The sequence below is a fragment of the Tenebrio molitor genome, chromosome 5, assembly GCF_963966145.1.
Source record: "Tenebrio molitor chromosome 5, icTenMoli1.1, whole genome shotgun sequence".
In the NCBI taxonomy this organism is placed as follows: Eukaryota; Metazoa; Arthropoda; class Insecta; order Coleoptera; family Tenebrionidae; genus Tenebrio; species Tenebrio molitor.
Window position 1 is genome coordinate 5,237,336 of NC_091050.1, and position 26,229 is coordinate 5,263,564.

General features: G+C 33.5%; 3 protein-coding genes and 1 long non-coding RNA gene across 10 annotated transcripts in view; 2 read left to right on the plus strand and 2 right to left on the minus strand.

Annotated features, from left to right (window-relative positions):
* LOC138130682 (retinal guanylyl cyclase 2) overlaps positions 1-21,055 on the plus strand; it is an 81,756-nt gene extending 60,701 nt beyond the window's left edge. For 2 of the 4 annotated variants that reach the window (XM_069047289.1, XM_069047291.1), the window contains exons 6-17: positions 3,022-3,207; positions 4,020-4,280; positions 7,967-8,126; positions 11,128-11,277; positions 12,276-12,588; positions 12,735-12,999; positions 13,921-14,113; positions 14,172-14,349; positions 15,342-15,353; positions 16,022-16,243; positions 18,690-18,966; positions 19,765-21,055. In XM_069047289.1, the coding sequence (XP_068903390.1) occupies positions 3,022-3,207; positions 4,020-4,280; positions 7,967-8,126; positions 11,128-11,277; positions 12,276-12,588; positions 12,735-12,999; positions 13,921-14,113; positions 14,172-14,349; positions 15,342-15,353; positions 16,022-16,243; positions 18,690-18,966; positions 19,765-19,917 (2,370 nt within the window). In that variant the 3' untranslated portion in view covers positions 19,918-21,055. The remainder of the gene's footprint in view (positions 1-3,021; positions 3,208-4,019; positions 4,281-7,966; positions 8,127-11,127; positions 11,278-12,275; positions 12,589-12,734; positions 13,000-13,920; positions 14,114-14,171; positions 14,350-15,341; positions 15,354-16,021; positions 16,244-18,689; positions 18,967-19,764) is intronic. The other 2 variants (XM_069047292.1, XM_069047293.1) reach the window with 2 other exon arrangements.
* On the minus strand, positions 2,102-2,931 carry LOC138130684 (uncharacterized). 2 transcript variants are annotated; one of them, XR_011159624.1, is made up of 3 exons: positions 2,770-2,931; positions 2,625-2,727; positions 2,102-2,563 (listed from the first exon to the last, which is right to left on the minus strand). It is a non-coding gene; the product is annotated as an uncharacterized lncRNA (long non-coding RNA). The 2 variants fall into 2 exon arrangements; XR_011159623.1 differs by having other exon boundaries at positions 2,102-2,571.
* Positions 21,056-21,881: 826 nt separating the features above from the next.
* Positions 21,882-24,427, plus strand: Hr83 (Hormone receptor 83). Its single transcript, XM_069046687.1, has 4 exons — positions 21,882-21,885; positions 22,003-22,143; positions 23,612-23,707; positions 23,765-24,427. Exons 1-4 carry the CDS (start codon positions 21,882-21,884, stop codon positions 24,379-24,381), a joined length of 858 nt encoding a protein of 285 aa, XP_068902788.1. The 3' UTR covers positions 24,382-24,427.
* The window catches only part of LOC138130683 (GATA-binding factor A-like), a 40,455-nt gene continuing 38,650 nt past the window's right edge, over positions 24,425-26,229 (minus strand). For all 3 annotated transcript variants that reach the window (XM_069047296.1, XM_069047294.1, XM_069047295.1), the window contains one exon: positions 24,425-25,838. In XM_069047296.1, the coding sequence (XP_068903397.1) occupies positions 25,516-25,838 (323 nt within the window). In that variant the 3' untranslated portion in view covers positions 24,425-25,515. The remainder of the gene's footprint in view (positions 25,839-26,229) is intronic.

Here is a 26,229-nt window from a genome sequence, read left to right on the forward strand (position 1 = left end):
ACAATGTACATTGTACATTGTGTTTTTTATGTAGAAGCAATTTATTTAATTCTCAAGGCTAAGTGAAAAGATACACAATACAGAACGCCTCATTTATTTTGACGTGTGTAAAATACTTATGTATAGGACACAAATAAAATTTCTTTCTTTCGTTTTTATTTCTTATAAAGTACGTTTACTTTGGTCTGATTTGTAAGCAGAACGATATGTGATACTAACATACTAATATAATATGTATGTGATGAGGATGACAATGTAATCTTAACGTTGTAACTTGATTTACCATTATTTTAAGCTGTTTGAACAGTTATACAGCTGCAAAGTTATTCCAGTATTTAAAAGCTCTTAGTTTTAATTGAATTGTAATTAACATATTCCATTTCAGTCTAAGTATGGAGATATATGTAGTTGTTTTGCAATTTGGCATTGGTCAGTCTTTTTAATTAAATGTATCGAGCGATCCATTGAATTTGTTATTAAAGTTGGCCGTGGGTCTTTTTGAATCGATAAACTTATTTGTGTATAAATTAATGTTACAAAATGTTATCAGTGGAGTTAAACGAAGGGCCCGTTTGTGCTTAGAAAAAAATGGTGAACACTTTCAGCATCTGTTGTAACATTGTTTAATAAAATAAACATTACCATTGTAATTTTTGTCTTAATCCCTCGAATCCTTAATTCGTCATTTTCTGTGACGTTTGCCGCAATAGTTCAAAATTACACATGCGTTGACAGTTCCAGACTCCAAATTAAAAGAGAGGACATTATCGATAAATGCCGTGAGTGTGACAAAGACAGTAGTACACTGTTTTTAGGGATTTTTATGACGTGAAATTTTACGTGTCATACAGATTAACTTAACATTACGCCAAATTAAGTGAGATGGAAATATTCGTAGCAACCGTTTTGTCCTTACCTTATTTATACAGGGTCATTATAAATGATTGTCCCATCGCAGTTGGCGTTGAAAACCCACACAAATTTGGGATGTGCCGCTAGCTTCGCAACAAACTAGTAGACAAATTTACACTACCGCCAGCAGCGCTACCTATGGGCAATGCTAGTCCCACTCATGTTATAAAGCTTGCGGCACATTCAACTACGTCACCAACGCCTACTGCGATGAGACAATCATTTATAATGACCCCGTATATCATCGAGAACCTTAGGCTCAACCAGCACCTAACCATCTCCATTTTTGACTTTTGTCACTCTCATGACGGAGTCGACCCGTACACGGAGCCGACCCGGAGCGACTCGGAGCGACCTGGAGTCGATCCTGCCGCCTTTTTGAAACAGATGCCTTATTGCTACATATGTATTTTAATAAATATGCATCAAATAAACAAACAGTTTTTTTATGTTTTCAACTTTTCAACTCTCATTAAATGACCTACGCTCTAGTAACTCTATGAGACCCTTTTTGTAGCTACAGTTTGTCTTAAAAAGTTAATTGAACTGTTTTCGAATTGCTTCAAATTCTCCTTTGCCGCATGGAATCAATAATGTTTTTATTTCACAATCAGCAAGCACACCACTCAACTTTCAGAGACTTTTGCCTAGTTCTTCATGTAAGACGTGACGCAACAGTTCTGGTAAAATGCCCTCGCAGATTGGCGACGGATCACTGGCGACATCGCCAGCGTCGATTTAACTCGCTGTTCACACACATTATTGCGGTATTGGTTTCAAATTAGATCAGTCAATAGAAAACGACTTCTGTAAATTTGCAATAATAAATTTCTCGACATAAAACTTTGTTTAAACGAGAATCCAGGACGAAATTAAAAGTTTAAAAATTGATATAGAATAAGAGGTAAAAATAACCACTGTCGGGGGTTTTAATAGTCTCACGAACTTTAATTTCTTTTAAATAGCATATAGTTTAGTGATAGTTTTCTAATGCGTTGTTGTTAACGGTCAACCACTGTGAGAATCATCCTCAAAGCTTTCCTGGTCATGTTTGATAAAAGCTCTTTGAGTATAGCGTGTGAAGGAACAAACTCGTTCAATATAGGCTCGATATCGGTTTGGATTTACATTGGCTTCATGTCAGAATATTTAATCATGATATTCACACTTCAATAAACTAGGTGCTGTGGAATAACTATCCAGGCTACATTTAAATATTTCATGTAGGTATACATACTTACATTTGTATTATCCTATTAAAGATCACTCTTTATATAATTTACGAAAAATTAGAGTGATTAAAGCAACACATATTACTGGAGGTATCAAGTTGTTAGGTCTTCTACTTTTAAAAACACAGAGGAACATGTGATACATTTTTTAAGACACAAGCATTCGTTCGGAATGAGTGACAAAAATGACAGCATCTTCAGGCTTATGTAGAATCTTCTTGGCGCTCGCTGGCTCTTATTGGAAGCGTTGTAAGCCAAGATCCCACGACTGGTGCATTTGAAAGATATCACTTGTGAATACTTGTCACGTCGTGGCAACGGGTGTACACACGTGTACAAATGCTGGCTACTGGCCTTTCTCGTTGTAGTTGGTAAATATAGAGTTTTCATACAACTCTGAACTACTCTGAAGGGTCGAGCTCTAAAACTATAAAATTAAAAGAATGAGCCTTAAAGATCCAACGGTTGTCTTTTACATACTAAGTAAATTTAAATGGATAATAATCCTGGGCAATGCTTTGGAACTACACATGCGATCGGAGCAAATACGAAAATTCATTCCATGTACCTGTACGGGAGTAACCTGGGCAAGCAATTATAGCATCATAAAATATTTAAAAAGTACCTCCAATGCAGTGTTGAAAGAATTTTATTGAATTGAAAAGTTTATCAATCAAATAAAACCTTTTTATAGTTTAACAGATATAGAGGTATACATACTCGTACCCATTGTCCACGAACTATTCTATTTTAACACATTTAATTATTGCTGTTGTCAAAAAATATATTCAATATTCATTTGTTCGTGGTGAATGACTTGATATTTGATTTATGTTATATATTTTTAATCTAATTATGTACTTTGTTGTCTGCCCAGGTAGATGAAGGCATTGAAGCGATGCTGTGTTGTTGGCTTCAGCAGCTTCAGGAGTTCGGGGGCCCTGAAGTGGATAAGCCGGACCTATTACAAGGCTCGGGGGCATCAGTGAAAACGCCATTACGTGGAGGGTCCAGTCCGAATCTGGCAAAACAACTCATTGTAGACCCTCGAGTCCGATATAACGTAGGTATTTGGATGTTTTATGCATGCAAGTTGCGACTGGAGTGTTTTTGCGGGTTGTCTCCTATACTCAGCTGAGGCATAAAACCATTATGCATGAATGCAAATAGGCAATGTGAACAACAAGCAATTACCATTCGATACCTAACTAGGAAATCGATTAATATTTCAAGATTTGCCCAAAAACCAGTTCATTTTCACAACACTTGAATTGGTGCACGTTAGAATGGGTAATACATTATTCTTTTATGCAAGTTATTATTCCAAGATGTTCGCATAAATATGAATTTATATTTGGTTCAATTTCCTTGAATATACTGCATAGAGTCAATGACTTTTGTGAATGGAAACTGCTGGAAATGTTCTCTGCTTTTTTTTATTTTACATAAGTATACTTCCACACGAATCTGTAAAATGGAATTTTGTTACGTAATTGTTGGCAGTTGAATTGACTTACATAGTATATGCAGTGCAGAAGATTAATTTTAACATAAAATCGTGAACGGCATATAGTGTTAATTTTATATTTAAAGGTTTAGAATTTTATGTTGACAAAATATACTCCAGAGCTTTTTGAAGGGACTCAATTTTCTAGTGCATTGTTACTAATTGTAGTAGGTACTTATTCGCAAAAATAGGAAAACATTGATTGTATTGAACCACTGAAAAATTTTATTGGTGACATTGTAGATTGGAATCAATGTACGAATATCTCTTAAACAAACGGGTTTTAAAATACATCAGTAATGTTTAAAAAGTACTGTTGGCTTTAGTGGATTAGTGTTAAATTGGTTATCGATTTTAACTTGTTTCAGGGTGATTTGGTGCAAATGAAGCCCGTGCCTTCGGCAGGGAGTGCCGTCGAGTTGAAGGCCAAAACTGTCGAACTCTTGGTGCTGCTTCATGGATTAAGGCACGAGAACTTAAATCCGCTGATAGGATGTCTGGCGGAGCCGCCGAGAGCCGCTCTGGTGAGCGAATACTGCGCCCGAGGTTCTTTGCAGGATGTACTCCAGCAGGATGACATCAAGCTCGACTGGTCTTTCCGCTTGAGTCTGCTTACCGATTTAGTTCGGGTGAGTGCAGCATGTAAACAGCGCACGTGTTGACAGGTCGAGGGATCAATTACGCAGTGCTCATAATCGATGTCGTCCTATTGTAAGGATTATGTTTGCTAAGCAGGACAAGACCGTCCACAATGCAAGATGGTAATTTTACACCGATAACCGAATTTATTACAGGAAGACGGGACGTATACTTCACGCAGGGCTCGTTATTGTGGGGCGTTAATGATCATTACGCTCTTATACAAAGACTAGCCCCGAAGTTTACACATTTTGCCTCGAACTTCCTCGACCTTAGAACAACAAGACGTTATATACCAATTTAATTGGGCTGTTTGGGAATACAATAAACTTTCTTGAGTATGCACAGACCTATCGTATTTTTAAGCGTCAAATACTCGGGACTCGCTTTTATTTCTGTTTTGGAAGCAAGCGATGGTTATTATTTGTTTTTCTTTATTTGCTTTTATAAAACTTATTTTACAAATAACGACTTTCCTCTGTTCTAAATTAAAAGTTTTGTCTCGTATTCTTATTACTTATTTGTGATGGAAGCAATTAAATTTTTTTGTACAAAATATCTGTCACTGTAAGTTACAGGTTGTGATAAATCTGTACACATTATTTTTTCTATATTTTGTTATACAATTACCTGTGGGTATAGAAAAACTGACGTTTATTACACTTTCGATCAGATTCGATACGACGGAACTAGGTCAACAGGAAACAAAAGCACGTATAAAATTTTTATTTAGGCCTCAGAACCATACCTACATACTAGAGATACAACACAAAATTATAGTCCAGTACAAAAATTAAGGAATATCGTTAATCAAGTATTAAACTTTATGACAGCATTAAAATATAATTTTAATTATATTTTCGTATACTTTAAACTTTTAATGAACTGACTGCATAGAATTCACCTTTAATTAGTAGATTTAACAGAAAACTGTCATGAAGATAGACAAAATTCAACAGTCTGTTTCATTTTCCGAGTTTTAATTGTCTAGTAATTTTTTAAACTCGTATCTAATTCTGTAAAACTTTAAAATTTAATTAACAAAGATTTAATTTTTAAATAATTCAGTAGAGAAACTTACGTTCATTCAGTAGCATGTAGAATTGTATTATAAAATGCTTGCTTCAAGCTATCTAATGTTAAAGTAATAAGAAGCTTAGCTATTACAAGCTAACAAAAACAAAGTTATATTCTGCAATCTCGTACTGCATGCATTTTAATTTATATTTTGCGTCAAACTTAATTTAATTTAATTTCTGTTACATGGAAGGTAACACAGTTTCTTTATTAAATTAATAAATCCACGGTTGATATAACACATAAAATTACTAGATTTACATAAATTGAAGTCATTGTATCGGGTATTCATTTAAATTTATTCTCAAAGTAGGCATTGTCGATTGTGAATGCATCACGGATTACAGACCACGCATCAGCTGTTTAAATCTAACCTCATTTTTTGCGTTGTTTGACTTTGAGGATAAATTTGAATGAACACCGCATATTAGCCCAAAGCATTGAAAAAACTAGTTAATCTAACTAGATAAATTATTACCTCTGTTTAGAATATTTTTGGAACCATTTTCTTTTCTGTGTCGCTTTTTAAATTCGCACTAGGAATGACGTCACTATGATGGAGTCCGTTTTTTATATTACACTCTGTATATAAACAGAATACATATTTACATATCTAAGTAGTGAAAACAGTGATTAATATTTAATAGTGATACTGGAGAAAATGTAATCGATTTTTTTTTTGACAAATTATTAAGTAATAATAAAAAAATTAAAATGTATTTTTATTAAATTGGAAATTCGTTGGTAAATGTATTCCTGAAGTGATTCATTAAAAAGAAAAATTTTATTATATCTATAGATTCTTCGAAGCTTTAAAACTGCTTAAAAATAAATCTTCGGAGCTCGAACTTGATAGATATTAACTGTAGGCGGACATTTCGCACGACTGTTAAACACGAATGAATTGAAAATAATGTTTCTGTTTATAGAAACGTATTGACATTTATGAGCTACCATTCTAAGGGATATGCAACACATGGCAACAACATGGTACATATACAGGGTGGTCCCGATATAACCTGCCAAAAAAATTCTGGGTCATTAGAAGGATCTAACAAGTCCAAAAAAAACCCCTTCGTTAGGTCCAAAATAATGGGGATAAATTAACCCCTATCCACACCCATTCGACGCTGCTGACCACAAAAATACGTACCTACTCAGGAATTAATTGTTGGTGTTTGTAAGGATGACAGTATCTAAGCAACACAGGTACCTGTATCGTTTATGACAAATCTCAAATCTGACAAACTAAATCAAATTAATGACATTTATTGAAAACGCTGTACACTGCGTGCGTTAATTCACCAGCTTATTTAGGTACAAAAGCTGATTTTGTCGACTGAGATATAAATAAAGTGGTGTTCCTCAATGTGTAAATAAATGTATAGGTAGTGTGTGCAAAATTGTGGAAGAACTGTGTAATAAGAGTATCGTCTTAATTGTGGTTAAATAGCCAAAATAATGTATTGAATAAATTTATTTACACTTTACATATTCGTACTTTCAACTCTAACTGAGCATATCTACTAACTAATGAAAGGTAAACTAGACTAGAAACATTATTTTATAATAAATGTTCTGTGTGCCTTCCGTTGGCATTTAAGCACATTTGAGTACGCTGGTACCAATTTTCATAAACTGAATTCAGCATTTCTGGGTTTTTACGAATCTGGTTCGCGGCGTCTGTTACGCGTTTCTGGAGTTGGCTTTTTGTATTTATTTCAACTTCGTATACCAAATCTTTCGTGTGGCCCCAAAAATTAAAATCCAGAGGGGTTAAATGGAGGATCGGGGACGCCATCGTATTGGAATCAGTCAGAACCAACCTCACATAAATGCAGATGTAGCTCCACAAAAGTACAACGGGACGGAAGGACTCCTTCAGGAAAACGCTCGCCGTATGGTAGCCATGCCGGTCTTGAATTACCACGTGTTTCACCATAGAGTAAATGCAAATCGCCGTATTCTTGTTTCGTGAATTTCATAACTTTTTGAAGGATTCGCAAATTTAAAATTAAACTTGACAAATGTCATAGGTGTTGCAGGTACCGTTGCTAAAGAAATCGCAGCCAAGTAACCAGAATTACCTTTTTAAAACCGATTAACTCATTAGCGTACAGCAAATTTTGACCAAATTTTCAATTATTTTTATCTCGAAAACGAAAAGACTTTTATTAGAAACTTTTTTTGTGTATGAGTTCTACTCATCGTCACCTATTACTGGATTTCTTCTGGCAGGTTATATCGGGACCACCCTGTATATTTCGGAAGATAACATTTAATAATATTTGGAAGCAACAATAACAATTCTTGATTTTGCGACTAATGTATTAATGTCTCGACCAACTTTCTCTGTATGAGATTAAGATTATAACTGGTAATCTTGTTTTTTTTTTAACAACTTATTGAAGGAGATTGGTCGTAAATCACAACAAATTGAGTTCCAGTCGATATTGTCTTTTCCTTGCAGATATTTTGTTCATTTTAAAATGTGCGGTATGCGATCCACCTCTTTACATGCACAATAAAGCCTTTGTACATGCGGAATTACCTGAGGCACTAGCAAAGTTGCTATCTCAACTCCTTTGCTACTTTTCAGGGTATGAAATACCTTCATTCCACACCAATCCGAGTCCACGGCTATTTGACATCTCGTAATTGCGTCATAGACGCTAGGTGGGTGCTCAAAGTCGCCGACTACGGATTACCTGCCTTTTACGAAGCGCAAGGTTTACAACCACCAGTCAAAACTGCCAGAGGTAAGTAACTTCTCAACCACAATTAAGTAATCGTGGAAAAATTGTTGACGGAAGAGTTTAAGTTCTTGGCAAATGATAAATTGTGGCAGGCTTCAGACGATTATTGTTTCGATGATAAAGACGATTAAAGCATTAACAGTCCCTGCAAAGTTTAATCCGTGAAGTGGGAAAGCGGCAGAATTACCAAACGTTTCAAGAACAATAACTTCTGTATTTGAAGTCGGGTAAAATTAACTAGGGGAATTTTTGATTTATCTTCGCAAAGTCAAAGAGTTTTTAGAAACAAACTAGATATATTAGAAGATTGTTCAATAAATGGCACGTCCAGGTGTACTTTTTTTTTATTTTAGTAAGAGGAAAGCTTGGAAATCACTGAAGCCGTAAGAATAAAATGTTTGGAGCTTCACAAAAATGAAAAATAACGACTATGTTTTAATTATGTTCAACTGACTGAGATACGATGTGTCATATACCGTGCCTAGGATTTGTATTACGTAATTCAAATTCAGATATTCAATTCTGTGTTCTTGTTTCTTTTAAATTGTTCCACAATAGACGTTAAAACATCTCAAAATGTTATAACGTGACGCAGTTTCAATCCGGTTAAATAAATTTCCATTAAGCTTAATCGACCAGTTACATGTAAAACGTATCTTGTTAAGAGTGATAAATTTCAATGGAAACCTTGCGGCAGTTGGGCATTAATCCTTATTGTTAAATAGGTTTCCGTAAAGCTTCACGGTTGCCTGGCGAAATTAGTTTAACTATATGTGTAAGTAAAGCTGAGCCGAATTTCACAAAAGAACAATGGGATATTAGCAAAGCGGAAATAACTTGGTCGTCAGACATTCTTAATTCTGTAAACCGCATTCGTTAAAGCTAGTCCAAAAATGAGATCATCAGGATTTCCGCTGAATGTAAGCAGTCGGGAGTATAAATTCAACCCCTTCAAGTTTATGGCCATTGAAAGTAGGATGTTGCATAATCAGAGGCGTAAATATTAGAACTATTTACTTACTGTTCCTTCATTTTCATTTAATAACTTTTTTTTTATGTGTTCGTAATAGAAAATTCCATGCTCAAGACTATTAAGGTGCGTGGGTAATCTACTTTTTATTTAATCTCTTCCTTTATTAATGTGGAGCCAGCGTTGTTAACTAACTGCCGGAATGAACATGCTTTATTGAATTATCCGTTACAGAGGCAAGTTGTCCGATGCAGTTATCATGAAGAGAAATTTCTGCTTTAACGAATTTCGCAATTTCAACAAAACATGTCATAGTGGTGAAAAGCTTTAGTTAGCAATGGAAACTGTCACTAGCATCAGATGTTTGTTTGTACTTAATGCAGATATTTTACATCACCTCGTCTTAATTTGATTTTCACTTTTTTCGTTGATCCATTACGTCCAATCAAAATGTAATTGTGGGTAAGAGTACCTGTGTAACATTAAGTTGGGATGAAATATTAGCGCTCGTGAGCGTTAATCACCTCTGCAACTAATCACGATTTGACCAGAGATAATCGGTGATGGTTAAATAACGATCATTAATTAATCTTCGAGTTAGTGATGTTTTAATCGACCGATAAATTACCATAAATATTTGTCAGTCGCTGTCAGTTTGTGGATTGAATGATTAGATACACCGATACTTCAGACGCAACTGCCACCGAATTTAAATTGAATGGCAAATTTGAAATTTATCTTTTGCTGTGCTAATCAAAGGATAGTATTCCGCAACGTAGACTCACTGGTATTGCTAAAGTTTTCAAATATTTCACTTTTGCAAAGTGGATTCGTTTCAGCAGCGACTGTTTTTATAAGCAAAAATTTTTTTATTTGAATCTGCATATAATTCATCTCAAGTGTAAGATGATTGCTTAAAAATTTTATTTTCTTAAAGTATTTTTTCCAAGTGAATTTTTATTAATAAAAGTTGATAGAAGAGTTAGGACGGGCTTTTTGATTACTTTTTATTTTACTTTTGTGTGTTGGGTAAATATCTCATACTGCTGTTACGTTCAATCGATACTCAAGCTTCAACGTTCGTTTACCTTTTCTTGTATGCCGTTGGAAGCGGAGAGATTTGTGGAAAATTAGTTTATAAATCGAACATTTGAATTTTGATTAAATTGACATTTACATGCTTCTAAACATAAAGCTTGGATAATTTCAAAATCTGGAAATTGTCTTCATAGTTTTTTTGTAAAACTTTTTCCGTTAAAGAAATAAAGAACAAGAGGAGCTTTGGAGATGAAGCTTCAAGAAAACAAGAACCTGAGCAAAAAAATTTAAATTTACGTTATGCAATAGATCCATTTATCCTCTAGATCTAGTTGTGAGTGTTAGAAATCGAACTATTCCGGAGAACAAAATTCTGTCGCTGAAGTTTTGTAACAGTCTCAAGGGAGTCTTGCAAGAGTCACTCGATATTCAACTTTGGTAAATTTCCTGTAACTTAGCTGAATAATAGAAAGAAGTAGAGAGGGCATTTCGAAGTTCTTGACATCAACCGGTAAAGCTCTAGACGCACTCGTTATATATTTATGACGCAATTAGAGGCAGTCTGAGCAGAAAGATGATTAATAGCGCCAATTTGTCGGTTCAAGGAATCACTAAAGCTGCGTTTCTGACTTTTGCACAGAGACCAGTTGTCATATTTATTCCTACCAGCAAATCTTTTGTCTTCAACTTTAATCAAAGCAAAATGTACCTCATTAATTAAACGGTTCGTGCATCGGCACCTGCCTCACGTTTCATGTTCCAGAGAAGAGTGAACAGGTGTCTGTTCCGCTGCAGTAAATCAGCGGGGGCAATTTTCTCCTTACATTTGCCATTTTTAAAACAACCATTAGATTCTTTCGGTGTTGATGGCCATTTTAAAGGAGTTTTCCGCTAAACCTGCACTCTTATCGTTGAACGTCTCGTTTTTCTTTCGAATTAAAACATAAATTTCGCCGGTAACTTAATTTTAACCCTGGAACATATCGTTAATTCCAGAGTTGTTGTGGACATCTCCGGAATTGTTGCGACACGCCAGCTTGAGAAAAAAGGGGACGCAGCCTGGGGATGTGTACTCGTTCGGGATTGTTTTGCAAGAAGTTGTCGTCAGAGGCGAGCCTTTCTGCATGCTCGCTTTGACACCAGAAGGTTAGTAGCCATCAGTCGTGTTAAAAGCAACGTGACGATGACGGGGTGCGTGTGTCACGATGAAAAATGACATACTTCATCTAGCAGCTTTCTTGGATTTTATGCGTAAATTTTCCGCGAAAGATATTAAAACATATAGCACTGGGGCTGTGAGCAGAGACCACATTCCGTATAAATCTTAAATGTTCCTACATTACGGTTCACTCCGGGAATGATGTAGTTACACTGTTTTAGAAGAGGTTTTAATGTACAAAAGAGAATACCCGAATTGATTTATTACGTTTATTCTGCTGCTTACGCTCGAATCAACTATTTAACTGTTTCAGAATTTGAGAAAATTAACTTACATATTAGGTTGTAAAATTTATCTCTAAAAAGAGACTCTTTTTGGCCGACAGCAGTCATTTCATATTACAAATCGATATATTGAAATTCCACTTTTCTGATTTCTAAGAAACTTTGATGCGAAGTGACAGTCGCATTTGGTTTCCATGTGGAAAAATAATTTGGTGCGGAATGTGCACTGAATCGATCGTAGTTACAATTGCGTATAAGATATATTCCATGAACATTTGTATGTTGCTATATTAACGATTATTTATAATAACTAGACCACTTATAATTGAATATTTATTTTAAATCGAATTTGAGCAACTGATAAGGCACAAACATGCAGGTTTGAAAAATAGCTCATGCCGAATAGAAAATGTCATTCTTCCTTTTCCATCCTCTATGAGGATCAATAACCAATTCTGTTATTTCAGACAAGCCAGAGTTTTTTTTCGGTTGATATCTTTTTACGAATCAGACATTCTGTTATGAATGTTTGCATTTATAAATCAGACGGTCTTAATATGTAATAATGTTGAAGTATTATAGAATTATTTCTCAAGAATCGGACGGCCTTAACACACATTATTATATTTTTGTCACTGATGAGAGCAGTGCTTTTGTCAAAAGGAAGAAGAAAAGTTTGGTTTCTTTAATGTTTTTTTCAGAAATTATCGAAAAGGTAAAACGGCCTCCACCCCTTATACGGCCGTCGGTTAGTAAGGGAGCAGCCCCACCTGAAGCCATAAACATAATGCGCCAATGCTGGGCAGAACAAGCTGAAATGCGTCCAGATTTTAACACCGTTCACGATCAGTTCAAGAAACTGAACCATGGCAGAAAAGTGAACATAGTCGACACCATGTTTCAAATGCTGGAAAAATATTCTAATAACTTGGAAGAATTGATACGCGAAAGAACAGAACAACTAGACATCGAGAAGAAAAAGACGGAACAGCTGCTCAACCGAATGCTTCCTAGGTACTTTGGAAAAATTTTCAAAATCCTGAAATACTGGTGTCAGAAGGTGGGATCAATATTTCGGTGTAGATTGAATTTTGCAACACCAGTATCCGGGACATTTGTTGCAACAAAAGTCTTTATTAAATTTTTTGATTAAATTTCAGTTCGGTTGCTGAAAAGTTAAAATTAGGGATGCCAGTGGATCCGGAGGAATTCGAAGAAGTTACAATTTACTTTTCGGACATCGTCGGTTTTACGACAATATCGGCGTATTCGACCCCCTTTCAGGTGGTCGATCTTCTCAACGATCTTTACACCTGCTTTGACGCCACCATCAATGCTTACAACGTCTACAAAGTCGAGACCATCGGGGATGCTTACATGGTGGTTGGAGGACTGCCCGTTCGCGTTCCCGATCACGCAGAACAAGTAAGTTGATGATCCGGGGACTTTTATGGTGAGTCATTAAAGTTCGTTATGACAGTGGATCTGTCGGTGAAGATTTAACCGTCACGTGCCGTATTCCTTATAATATCAAGAACGGCATTAAAGTTTCTCAATTACAAATTCGAAGCTTATAGAGATTTGCATAAATTTTGTTGCGAAAGTCCTCCGTTTACCTACGTTCTCATGCTTTACGTAATCAATTTTCTCCCAACAACTATTTGTTGTAGTGTATGATAAAAATCAACGTTAAGCCAGAAAATGATAGGTCACTCACTCAATATAAAGAAGAAAATAGGCGTTTGCAACACAAGTGAAGAAAATAAACAATTTTCCGCACTAGTGAGGAAAACGAAACAAAAACATTGATTTGGAGGGCAATAGAACTAAAATTCGCTATTTCTTTAACATTTGGTGGAGTGTTTGACAAATCTAAATCAGTATCTTCTTCCATTCCAAATAATAATTAATTATCTATTAAACAATTGTAACAATTAACAGTTTTAAAATTTTACATTTTATTTTTTATTATTTGCCTCTTCTTCACATCTGGATGGGGAAAATGAGCCAGTAATGAACGTTATGATTTTTTAAGCAGATCATAAAAATTTTCCAATATTCGTATCGGGATATGGTCGTTAGAGAAAGTATTAAATGTTTCTTCTTAGCAGCGGCATAACTCAGCGTCATAAAATTCTGTAACCATTTTGAAATCATCGTAAAACTGTAACGATCTATTCACCTTTTACGTTCAAAATTCTCTTACCTTAACACGTAGAGCGTTGCAATGCAGCAAATTGAGGATTGAGTGTTCTTTGAGGTTATTCATTCTCTTTGCAAAATATACATGACACGTTTTAAATTTCATGAAATTATTATGTACGCTTCTTGGTGTTGTCCATGTAGATTGCGACGATGGCACTAGATCTATTACATCAGAGCGGTCGGTTTCGCATTACACACCTTCCGGGTACCCCTTTGCGGTTGAGGATAGGTCTCCACACGGGTCCCTGCTGTGCCGGAGTGGTAGGCCTAACAATGCCGAGATACTGTCTGTTCGGTGATACGGTTAATACTGCCTCCAGAATGGAATCAACAGGTGTGTAATCGCATGCATTATGTACGCAAAACGCCTTAACTCTAATCAAAATTCTCAGGTGCCGCGTGGAGGATACACCTATCAGAAGCGACGAAGGAACATTTGGAAAGAGCCGGAGGTTATCAGCTCGACTACAGGGGTCCTACGGAAATAAAAGGAAAAGGGACAATGCACACGTATTGGTTGCTGGGGAAAGCCGGCTTCGATAAACCGCTTCCCGTTCCTCCATCTGTGGAGTAAGTGTTCATCTCAATACCTATATGTACTTGTGGTGTTTCCTGAAAGAAATTCGTAAAATGCGCTTCAATGCGAATGTCGTGCTAAAAGCTTTCAGCGGCATTGATTTTAAGCGAATTGCTTATTCAAGCGAGATGGAAGAACGCGTTATACGTAATAATCCGTCAAAATTTTGAAAAGATTTAATTTAATTTAACTACAACGATACTCAATACACTCAAGTGTGTTATAGTACTTTTTTGTGGCTACATTCCGTTGCCACTTTACACTTTATTATTCGACTGGAACACGATAATGTATAAATTTGGTTATAAAAAAACGCTTTTCAACATGTCGACGACATTTTAAATGAAAGCTGGCAAGCTAAACTAGGATTTACGCTGTAAGCACGTAATGCACTCTTGGTTTTATACTTTTTTGACTCGTTTTTTTTTAATTGATTTTTTCAAAAAATATGAGAGCGAAAATGTCATTTTAATTATTTTATTTACAAAGACAAAAATTGTATAAAATTAGTCGCATTAAAAATAAGAACAAAATCAGTAACATGAAAGAAATCACAAACAATTATTACTTGTTAAAAATTGTGAATTATGCTGGATGGACCTAGATCATCGTGAGTTAAACGGAAAGCGTAAATAATTCGAGATAATGCTTCCTACTGAAAGAATTTTTATTGCGGTTTAATGAACAGATTAAAACAGTTTTATAATTAGATCTGTTAATAAGGGACTCTGATTTTTAATTAAAATATTAACGATTCAAATTCTCTTTTAGTTCATTGGTTTAAAATGAAACTGAGGCACAACGAAATAAATATACGATTGGGTATGATAGATACATCGAAATTAGAATTAAATGACAAAATTAACGTGGTAGTTCGTTCATTGTAATTAACAGTATTTTGTTTTTTTTGTAAATTTTTTAACCGTAACATTATTTATTAAATTGTTACTATGTATTTTTCTTATTTCTTGCTTGCTCTTTCAAGGGAGAGTCATGGGTAAGAACTTTATTAGTTTGTTGTTTGAAATATAGGTGCAATAACGACCACATAATGTACATTTTTTTAATGACAAAGGTTATGTTTTCAAATAGGTCTTAGTTTTGGAGTTTTTAATTGATGATAAATAAAGTATGAAGAAAAGTTTTAAGGAATATGAATGCGAAAGATGTTTTCATTGTAATATGAATATGACCCCTTGCAAACAAAAATAATGAGGACGGATTAAGTGGGTATATCAATAATCTAGAATTAAATATTGAAGCTCATGGATTGCTGTTGCGTTTCTGAAACATACAGTGAAAACTACTTTTTAAGGATCATCTTTCGTGAGATGTCACTCTTTTAAAACATTTCTGTATGTTGAGCTTTTTTTCATATTCTTATATAAAGATTCACCTTCCAAACTTAATAGTGGCAATATTATATTTAGTCTTTAGTAGAGATTGAAGTTTTTGCATAATGGATTTTTTAGTGTATTGTATTTCAGGAATATTTGTTTCTTTAAATATAACTATTTAACATAATATTGTAAAAATGCTGTTAATCATTTTATGAAATATAAAGACAAACAAAACTTAAAAAGTTATCCAACTTTAAATCAGAATTTACCAGCCACTGTGTCTGTTTCCTCAGCTCGTTTTAATTGCCACGTAATATTCATGCAGATTAGATGAAAGTCTGATTATTGCCAAGTCGGTATCTGGTAATCTGAAACACGAGGAAACGACAGCATCGTCTGGTGATTCGATCTCGGTGGAATCTCGTCAACAGCCCGTCACTGAGGATCATCAGCCAAAATCACCTAACCCAAATCCTTCGTTTATTAAAACAATGGAACACTCGAAATTCTCCAGTCTTGTCAAAACGCAGGATGAACCATCAAGCAGGTAAGCTATATTCATATTTTAGTATCGATTACCTCGTACTATATTGTTGAATTTCATTATTCCCAACGAAACGGAATGGTTTCAATTACATGAAATATTTGAAGTTTTTTAAAGTTTCTAAATGCTCAAACCGGTAATATGTCAACATATTTTTTGAGAAAACGTATTCAGTAGAATTTATCCAAATCATCCATATTTTATACAAATAAAGCTGGGAGTAACAAATAAATTAAACAGTCGAGTTTTAGTATTAATAACGCACACAAAATCTTTATTTTATGTATGAGGCAATTTTAAGTTTGTATCATATAGTACGACTAAAATTAGGCATGTAATAGACAGAATGAATATAAATGTTAACTAGAAAGCGCTGTTTGTAAATTAGAATATAGGTGTAATGAAACAACACTTTTTAAATGAAAATTGCGACTGTAATAAAAGTACTAGTATGTTACGAGTATTACGTTATTTGCAAGAAATTTATATCCCAGTTGTAGTGACATGTCGGTCTCCAAAATGGGAAAATATTACGATAGCAGTGATAAAAATATCATTAAAAAGGGGGAAACAGCTTTTTTTAAACTTCAACTTTTTGCCTATCATAGTAATGATGCGAGCATTAATAAAATTACTGAAGTATAGTCTATTCACCATGAATGTGGATAAAGGGGTGGCTATGACATCTGGTAACATTATTGGTAGTAACTATAGAACAAATAAAATTCCCTCATATAAATTGATTGCTTTCGTGAAATTATATGAAGGAAACGGTAACATCGTTGCGAACTTGAACGTATGTACATATTTCGCGTTGAATCATAATTAAATAATACTCTTTTAAAATGTGTTCTCTCACCCCATACATTTTTTTACATTAATATTTAGAATTATTACTACTGGTGTTTTTTTGCAACACCATAACATCTCATACCCCCAGGAGGAACTTCTGACACTCCCAAGGGGTGGGAGCACTCCAGGTTCAGATTCACTGTTGTATAGAAAGCTGGCACAATGGCATCCCGAATGCGTTCTGCCCTCAATATCTGTTGGAATTATTCTGTTGTCAAAAAGTGAGTTTTCGAGACATGCCGTACTTCCTCGAACTCTCAAGAAGTCAATGCATGGGCATGAATAAGTTTGCGCCCCATTGGAGGATACGTAATAGGAGAAGGATCATGAAAATAGTATGCAAAAAGTACTAGAATCTTGTTGTTCTCATATGAATCTCCATTATACAACGAACGATTTATTGATAGGCAAAAACATCTTTGAGCATCCGGGCAAAAACTACTCCGCCCTAAGTTGCCATATACAGAGTAATCACCCCGAAAACAAATCAAGAATGCTATCTCATCTTTTGTTTTATCGAAACGTCTCGCTTAACTTAATCGTACACACATGTATACATGCTATACACAGTCGTTTTATTGGTTGCCTACCTCAAAAAAAATCTATTATTAATTAATTAATTATTTTTTTTATTATCTTCAAAGCTAAACGTTAAAGGTCTACTAAAAACTATAAAACAAAAGTTACCATAATTGAACTTTGCTAAAACAAAATTTTGTTTTACGTATTGTCATCCATGTAAAAAAATACAAACAAGATGTTTATCCTATGTCTAATTTTGATCTTCTCGTACATCACGAACATCTGAACAAATGTAGTTTATTTTTTATATTTTAAAACAGCTAAAATCGATATCAAAATTTCAACATTATAGTTTTTTTTTTTGTAGGCAAAAATTTAAAAATTTGAATTTGGCACCGGATCCGGTTCCCTGACTTTATCATTTTCTAGACTGTGTTTCTCGATGAAAAGAGTCTGCGAAAAGGACGGGTGTGCAAGCATTCGCACGGCCATAGGAACAAGAAAAACGCTCTAAAATGTAACCGACCACTTGTATTTTCTTAAACTAATTACACATATTAAAGTCAAAGACTGTAAGAACATTTTATTTTCCTCACCCACATTTGATAACATTTGGTTATTTATAACTTTATTTACTAGGAGTATTTGATTAAATTTTCGAATAAACTAGGATCATTTCTACGATTTTCATATGAGCGTGTATTTCATTACTTTGTGAGGACAGACAAATGCAGATACAACTTGAGATATGCTCGGAGCCATAAGAAATATATTTAAATTAAACAACATTGTATCTGAACTTTGTATTGTCAAAGAACTACATAATGAGAACTGGAAAATTGTTTGGAAATTGATATGACGAAAGTTTAATACAATTGAAACAGACGTAAAACCAACGAACCTTATTAAAGTTTGTTGTATGTTGTTGACGTGTGTTATAAAGAAATAAGTTCCCGAAGTATTTTAAATTGTATTCGTTATCAATATGAGAACAAATGACGATTATATTTAAATCTAGCAAAGCAAATTAAAACTTTTTTTTTCAAAACGTACATTAGGTGTTGTGTGTTTTCAGACACGATTATCACATGGTAAAAAGCACGTCAAGTGACACTCCAATGTCTCTAGGAACTCCTGTGTCGGCAACTGAAGTTGCGGCAGCTTTACTGGGAGCATCGACCAGTTCACTGTGCGGATTTCGACGACACCGTAAGATTGAAGAGGAAGACTTGAGCACCCCTTATAATCATTACAAATGCCTCAGCCCAAAGCATCGAATCGGAAAACTACTAAGGAGACAATTCAGTCTCGACAGAACTGAGGAAAGTAGAACGGAAGAATCGATGCAAGTTGTAAGTAATAAAATAGTTTCAGTAGAACTTTTTGCTGATAACATTTGTTGATTTGATATATTTGGAACTTTCAGTAATATAATTAAATAAAAACGCATTTTGCAAAGCTTCCATTGCAGACTAATAAAATTTATTGCAATTTTGAGTTCACTTTAACTTGTAACAATATCGAAATTGTTTTTCAGGTTCAATTTCAGAGATACATAAACTACTCACAGTTCGATAAACAAAATGAATGCGACAGAATCAGAACTGTTTGTAGTTTTGATTGGTACTTTTATTTATTGCTTTTTGTATAGCACATATTTTTTTGATTTTACAGGTATATGAAAGATATTAATTTTTTTATTTTTTTGTCTCATCAGAAGTGAAGGTTTCACCATTTCCAGAATCAACAGAATGATATTCATTTACACGTAATTGCATTTTCCTCGATATCTAGTAGTATAATGGCTAATTTCAGTTAGAATTAGTAGTAAATTAGTAACGATTGCAGGATATGAGAATTCATTTCTTTATTATCATAAAATTTGTTTATAATTAATTTTGTATCGACATCTACATTAAAAGTGTTTACTTAATATTATGGCCTATATAGGTAGGTACACTTGTTCTTTTGAACTTTCTTTTGAGCGGACATCTCTCTTGAACGGACAAAAAACTGGAGACCAACGGTGTCCGCTCATGGGAGCTTTTACTATATTTGATTTTCGATTTGCACCATAACATTTCGTGTTGTGAACAGAATAACTTTTTTTTATTACGAAATTTGACTTGTATTTCAACATTTTGTTTCAGATGAGCCCGAGATTATTCAAACAAAATTCAGCAGGAGCAGCGGATCTGGAAAAGATCGAAGAGGTTCCATTAAAAATTCCGATTTCGCCGGCACCAAGTACAACTCCATTACAGTGCACTTTATCAATATCAGTAGATTCACTAATACATTGAATAGAGAACTGGCTGAATACGAAACAAAATCGACGTAATACAATAATAATTATTAGACAATCACGTTTTCCGATCGTTTCGTTTCTCACTGATATTTTTCCAAAGATTTTATTTTGGATTTTTTTTCTCTTGTTTAACACAAAAATATTAACACTGATATGTAACTTACCTGTACTTAATCGTCGTAAAAATAGTTACCTATCTAGATTTTCCGAAAAATTCCAGTTTAATGAAAAAGCAAAATAACTGTATTTTTTTTATTCAAGGAGCTGGCTCAACAATCACGAAGTGAATTTTGTAAATGTAGTAAACATTTCTTGTGATGTAAATGCACTAATGATCATTTGATAGGGCACAGTGGAAGTATAGCAATAAATACCGCAATGAAAATAACGAAAAACTCAAACTTACCGAATTAATAATAATTTTGGCAAACTGCTATTTTACTTTTTCATTAGGAAATTACCGTTACCGTACTGTATATTGAATTTCTCATGAAACAGTTTACAATCTAAAAAAATATCAAAACAAAATGTGTATCTACCAACTTTAGCGTATATTAATTTTTATTCACATTTTTATTCATTCAATGAGAAATTTAAATAACCGTACTGAAAAACTTTATGTTTTGGTGGAATTAATGACTGTGTTTAGCATTTTTGCATGCCAAAAAAACTCTTCAAAAGTAAATATAAATCCGGTTATAATTTATCAAACCTAAATTTGTGTTAGTGTATTATTTGAAAGTTGTGTAATTTTTATTTATTAGGTAGGTATTATAGAAATTGTAGAGATTAAGGAAAGGAAACGCACATTTCTTAAAATTAGTCAGATACCCCCAAGAAGCTATCATCACTGAATGAGTGTGTTGTTTTAAGAGACTAGAGAATACACTTGACCTTTATAATTGTTTCTAGTTTGGATGTGAATTCGTTCATTTTCTAGTTGCAGTTGTCAAAAGTTTGAATGTAATGAAAATTGGGTAGACAATCCTCTCAACAAGTCTCTAAGTAGACTAAAAATCAATGTTGATATGTTATAAATGTTGTTAATACGTATTTATTATTAATAGATTTATCAACATTTTTTCTATTCGAATTTATTCACATGATTTTATCTGTAAATAAACACCGTCAAGAGTTAAGATTTATTGTTTTATTTTCCTTCTTAGCGATTCGGTATTAAAAAATTTACTTTAAGTCGGCAAAGCAAAAATATAGACCGCTGCAATCTCATTCAATTATTCATGAAGACTATAACAAGGTACAGGCGACGTGTGACAACTGATTGAAGGATAATTCAAGTGAACCTGTGTAGATTTTTTAGTTATTGCATTATTATTGGAAAATCTATAATGGATTTCTAAGTCAAAAATTTGTGAACTATAATAATTTAAATATTGCACATGAAATTACGTTAATATATTTATAATTAGTTAATATTGTTTTACACTTTTACAGAGTTACAAAAATGTGGAGTAGATAATAAAACCGGAAATGATAATTTCCATTAAGCTTGTTGTCTAATTTCACTCGTTCTTCGAACTCGTGTAATTATTAACTAACAGCTAGGTTTTTTTCACCTATTTTTAAAAATAATTAAAACATACCCTTAGACTTATGATTGCATAAGTTGATTTTTTATCATTTCGCGTTCTGTATGAAATTTTAAAAAAATACTAAATCAGTGAAAGGTAATCATTAGTGGGTGGAAACTTATCAAATATTAAAAAGACAGACACTCGAGTTGAGTGTTGATTATTGTTGTAATAGCGAGTGGCGTCAAAGGCCACGTGTAAGGGGTGACCTGTTCAACCAACGTTTGAACAAAAACACTTCTAATGGTTTACCTGTCAACTATCAGTCAAACAAGCACCCTATAAAACCAGCGGAATAGTTGCCTAACAATCAGATCGACTGAAATAGTAGAAGTGATAAGTGTTTAGATTTTATTATAATCAATTTATGGGTAGGTGTACCTACAAATACTTTCTATTTACAAATAATTTAAAGAAATGGGCATTAATTTGGTAAGATTGATAATTTGATGACATATCTTCTCATTTTGTGTGAAACAACACACCAGGTCGTACTCTGCCGACACCTGTACCATGCCGAGTCTGCGGGGACAGATCTTTCGGAAAACATTATGGTGTGTACTGCTGCGACGGATGCTCTTGCTTCTTTAAAAGAAGTGTTAGAAGGAATATTATTTACACTTGCATTTGTAAGTATTATTTATTATACATTAATATAATACCCCCTGTATTCAAGACATTAAACCCCGATGTATTTGACATTATACATAACGGTAAAAGCTATAATTGGTGAAAAAGTTTAGGTATACTCCTATTATTTTCAGCGTAATAAAAACTAATCTTTGTAATATTTTCTGCTTTTAAATTGAAGAATGAAATCCAGTTTTTCCTAAGAAAATCAAGTCAATCAAGGCATAATTTTTTCCTTATATGAATTTTTACCGTTTTCCTTGTGTAATTTAATTAAATCACACGCTCTATTCTTTCGACGCCATCATGGCGTGATAGTTTTTGATTTTGAGATTTCTTTTTCTGCAAGAGTAATGATCGTAATAATAACACTGGTCTAGCAAACTAAGGACAAAACTTTAGTCTAACTGCAAGCCATAATTTTTTTTTCTTAAAGCTAATTATAAACAATGATACATTGAAATTTCAAAAAAAATTTTCATTTCATTATACAGGGTGAATTTGAAATGCATCACAATATGTAAACCAGAGTATGTTCAATGAGATTAAACATTTTAAATTCATAAAGTCCAATTTAACTTCATTCCATCCCGAACGAGACGCTTCTGAAAGCTCTAATAAATCGGAAAACAAATATCCGCAAAACGCTTTAAAAACAGAAAGTGACAAAACCGTACTATGAATGAAATAGTCGAAAAACACTTTAAATACACAGCCGCAAAAACGTCTAAGATTAAGAGTGAAAACCAAGTGAAAGGAAAAGTCAAAACAATAGTTATTTGTACAACTAGTTATGAAAGTCATACTTTTTTTCATGAATTTGCAGTTTTAAGCAAATAAGTGAAAAAAAGAGACTTTCATAAGGTGATGTACACACTGTTTTTTTGCATACCTATAGATGTAAGTCGAGAAATTTGGTCTAAAAGGATTTATGAAAAATTACAAACAAAAAAATAAGTAGCTTTGACAATAATCTCCAAGGAGATGGAATAAAATGATGCAAAAAAGTACTACTTTCACTACGATTTTTCGTGTAAAAAAGTGCTACTTTCACTAGAATTTTTAGTGTAAAAAAATGCTACTTTCATTACGATATGCAAAAAACCATATTTCAATATGGTAAGAATCATTTCATTAATTAAGAAATTTTGTTCTAATTATATCTTTCTTTCATTTATGTTAGATTTAACAAAGAAAATAATGAATAATGACAATTTATATCATACAACACATTATCGGTTATGTGCGTTTCACATTAAAGCACTTTCTATTGCGTGAAAGAATGACAGTGATTACCAAAATTTAACGTTCGCCATTGAACCCATAACAAAACTGGGTGAGTCAAGTTTTACCGCCCGATCGAAAACACCCACTTCTAATCGATCTAAAATTCTCAAAAAATTAAATTAATTTACATTAATTCATCTAAATTGCCATTTGTTGACGTATAGTTTTTAATGATTACAGCTGGAGATGGTCGATGCATTATAGACAAAGCTAGAAGAAACTGGTGTCCTTACTGCCGACTACAACGATGCTTCTCCGTTCAAATGAATGTTGCTGGTAAAAAAAAACATACCCGCCACTTACACGAATATAACAAACACAACTATTTCGCAGCCGTTCAAGAAGAACGAGGACCAAGAAAGCCAAAATTAACTTCAAAAAAGTCGATGGCTTTTACCACATTAAGTCCTGAAGCTTTCTCTTTTGCATCTTCACCAATGTCGATATCATCGGAAACAAATCCTACCCACGAATTAGCCGCTCAGATTTTGCTTGTTGCCATTAAACAAGCTCGATGTAATTCCGGTTTCGGACTATTAAATCGGTCATCACAAAATTGTATTTTGAGCTATTTGTGGGCACCTTTATTTTTGTTGAGAGCAGCACATTGGCCCACTGAAAACAGTAACTTGTTCCCAGGTGTTGAAAACACTTTCAAATATATAAAACATTTGAAATTAAGTTCGATTGATCTCGAAATAGTCGAAAATATCTTACTGTGTAGAGCTGATCTTCTAGACGATGGTGATCAAATTACATTAGCTGGAAACATATTGACGAGAGCTTTAGATGGATTAGCAATTAGAACAGCACTTGACAGACGAAGATTTGCTAATATTCTTTTGGCAATGCCTGTTCTTTTTATACCGTCTGCGGTGGTATTGCACTCGTTGCTTTTTAGACCTGTTATTGGATCTGTTCCAATTGAAACTGTTATATCTACAATTTAATTTATTGTCGCACAGGATTAGTTAATAAAAAATAAGATGTTAGTTTAAGTGTCACATGTTTATTATACTTTACTAGTAGATACAATTTAATAATAAACATAATATTTACAATTTTATTATATTAACATTAAATTACAGCACATATTTACAAAGATTGTTTTGAGGACAGTGCAAACTACAGATCTTTCTATGTCAATACGTTTTAGTATGATTTACCACAATAAAGATGTCACTATTTACAGCACAAAGTGGAAAAACTGAAGAATGTGAAGTAATATAAATGTATGTGATAATAATTGTCCACTTATTATCTTATCATTATGTAATAGTCTTGTAAACGGCTCAATATGAGCTTCAATAATTTAAACACATGACAATTTTAAATAAATTATATAAATGTGAAATGTTGCATTTGTTTATAGACTGGTTTAATACAAAGTAACTATAAGTAGGTACATTCCGAAACAACATTGCACAATTAATATTACAAAAATACGAAATTTGGTTTATTTTACTAAATCTTACTCAGTCATCAAAATTTATCTATCAAACAAATGTTATATTTTGAACAATTAGATTTCTTCAAATTTTAGATAACAAAAAGTTGTTTTATTTGAAATAAAACTCCTAGAATAAAAATTTCTGTTGTAAATTAATACATTTTGTCATAATACATTAAATACACGTAGCAGTAGCTTATAACAATAATTATTATATGGGTATAATAATTTAAACAATGTCTATAAAATTAATAAATACATAAACTATTTCTACGATCACAAAAATAAATACACTAGGTTTTAGTGATCACGAAAGTAAAAACTGAAAAATATAGGCAGACTGCTTACAAAACTTGAAGTTTATGGTAAGCTTTTGGTTTAATTCGTTGAAAGAAATTGCATCTTTCGTTCAGGTCAAAGTTTCCTTAGAATTAAAATAAAGAAGATGCAATTCCGATTCTAATTTTTACTATATCAATTTCCAAGTTCAAAATTAATTTTTATGACTTCACCTGAGTATTTCTGTAGAATTCAATTAAAAAAATATCTAAAGCGTTCACGTACGAAGTTTGTTGTAAATTTCTAACAACAACGAGATTAATTACATCTACCGATGCGATTATGAAAACATTGACTAAGAAGAAGCCATAAGCTTGGCGGCGGCTGTAACATGATGTTGGTGGTGATAAGCGACTTCGCCACCACCGTTAGGTGTACCAGGAAAACCAAATATTTGTTGATATGGATACGACGGTTGGTTCTGTATGCAACTATATTCATAACCTGGCTCACTCTTAATGGCACTTGTACTAGTGGCAGGTAAAAGAGATGTTTGCCCTAAGTAAGGTCGATCTACGGACGACGATTTATCAATTTGATGGTTGTGATGGTTCTGTGTTTGTTGAGATTGTGTCGTGTGTTGTTGAGTTGATTGATGGACGATGGACGATTTCGTTTCTGAAAAATAAAATCCAGCTTTTAAGAAAATGGCGGAGGCGCCGGGTAAATTATTTCATTAATTTAGCACTATTGTACAAAACCAACTAAATTGAAATTATTTTACTTCATCATTTATTACATTTTCTACAGTCCCTGTAAACCCAAAATAAATTTAAAAACAGTTATCCTTTAGTTCCAATCCACGAATACATTACATTACATAGGTATAGGTAGGTACTAATTTAAATTTTTTAAATTTAAATTTTAAATGTTTTAAAAAATAAATGAGAGAAGGGAAGCTGACGATAGTAGGCACGTAGGCATATGTACAGGCAGGGACAAAGATAATGTCGTGTGGAATACAAGGTTGAGATTAGACAACCGCCTGGATTGCTGCAACCAAAAGCAC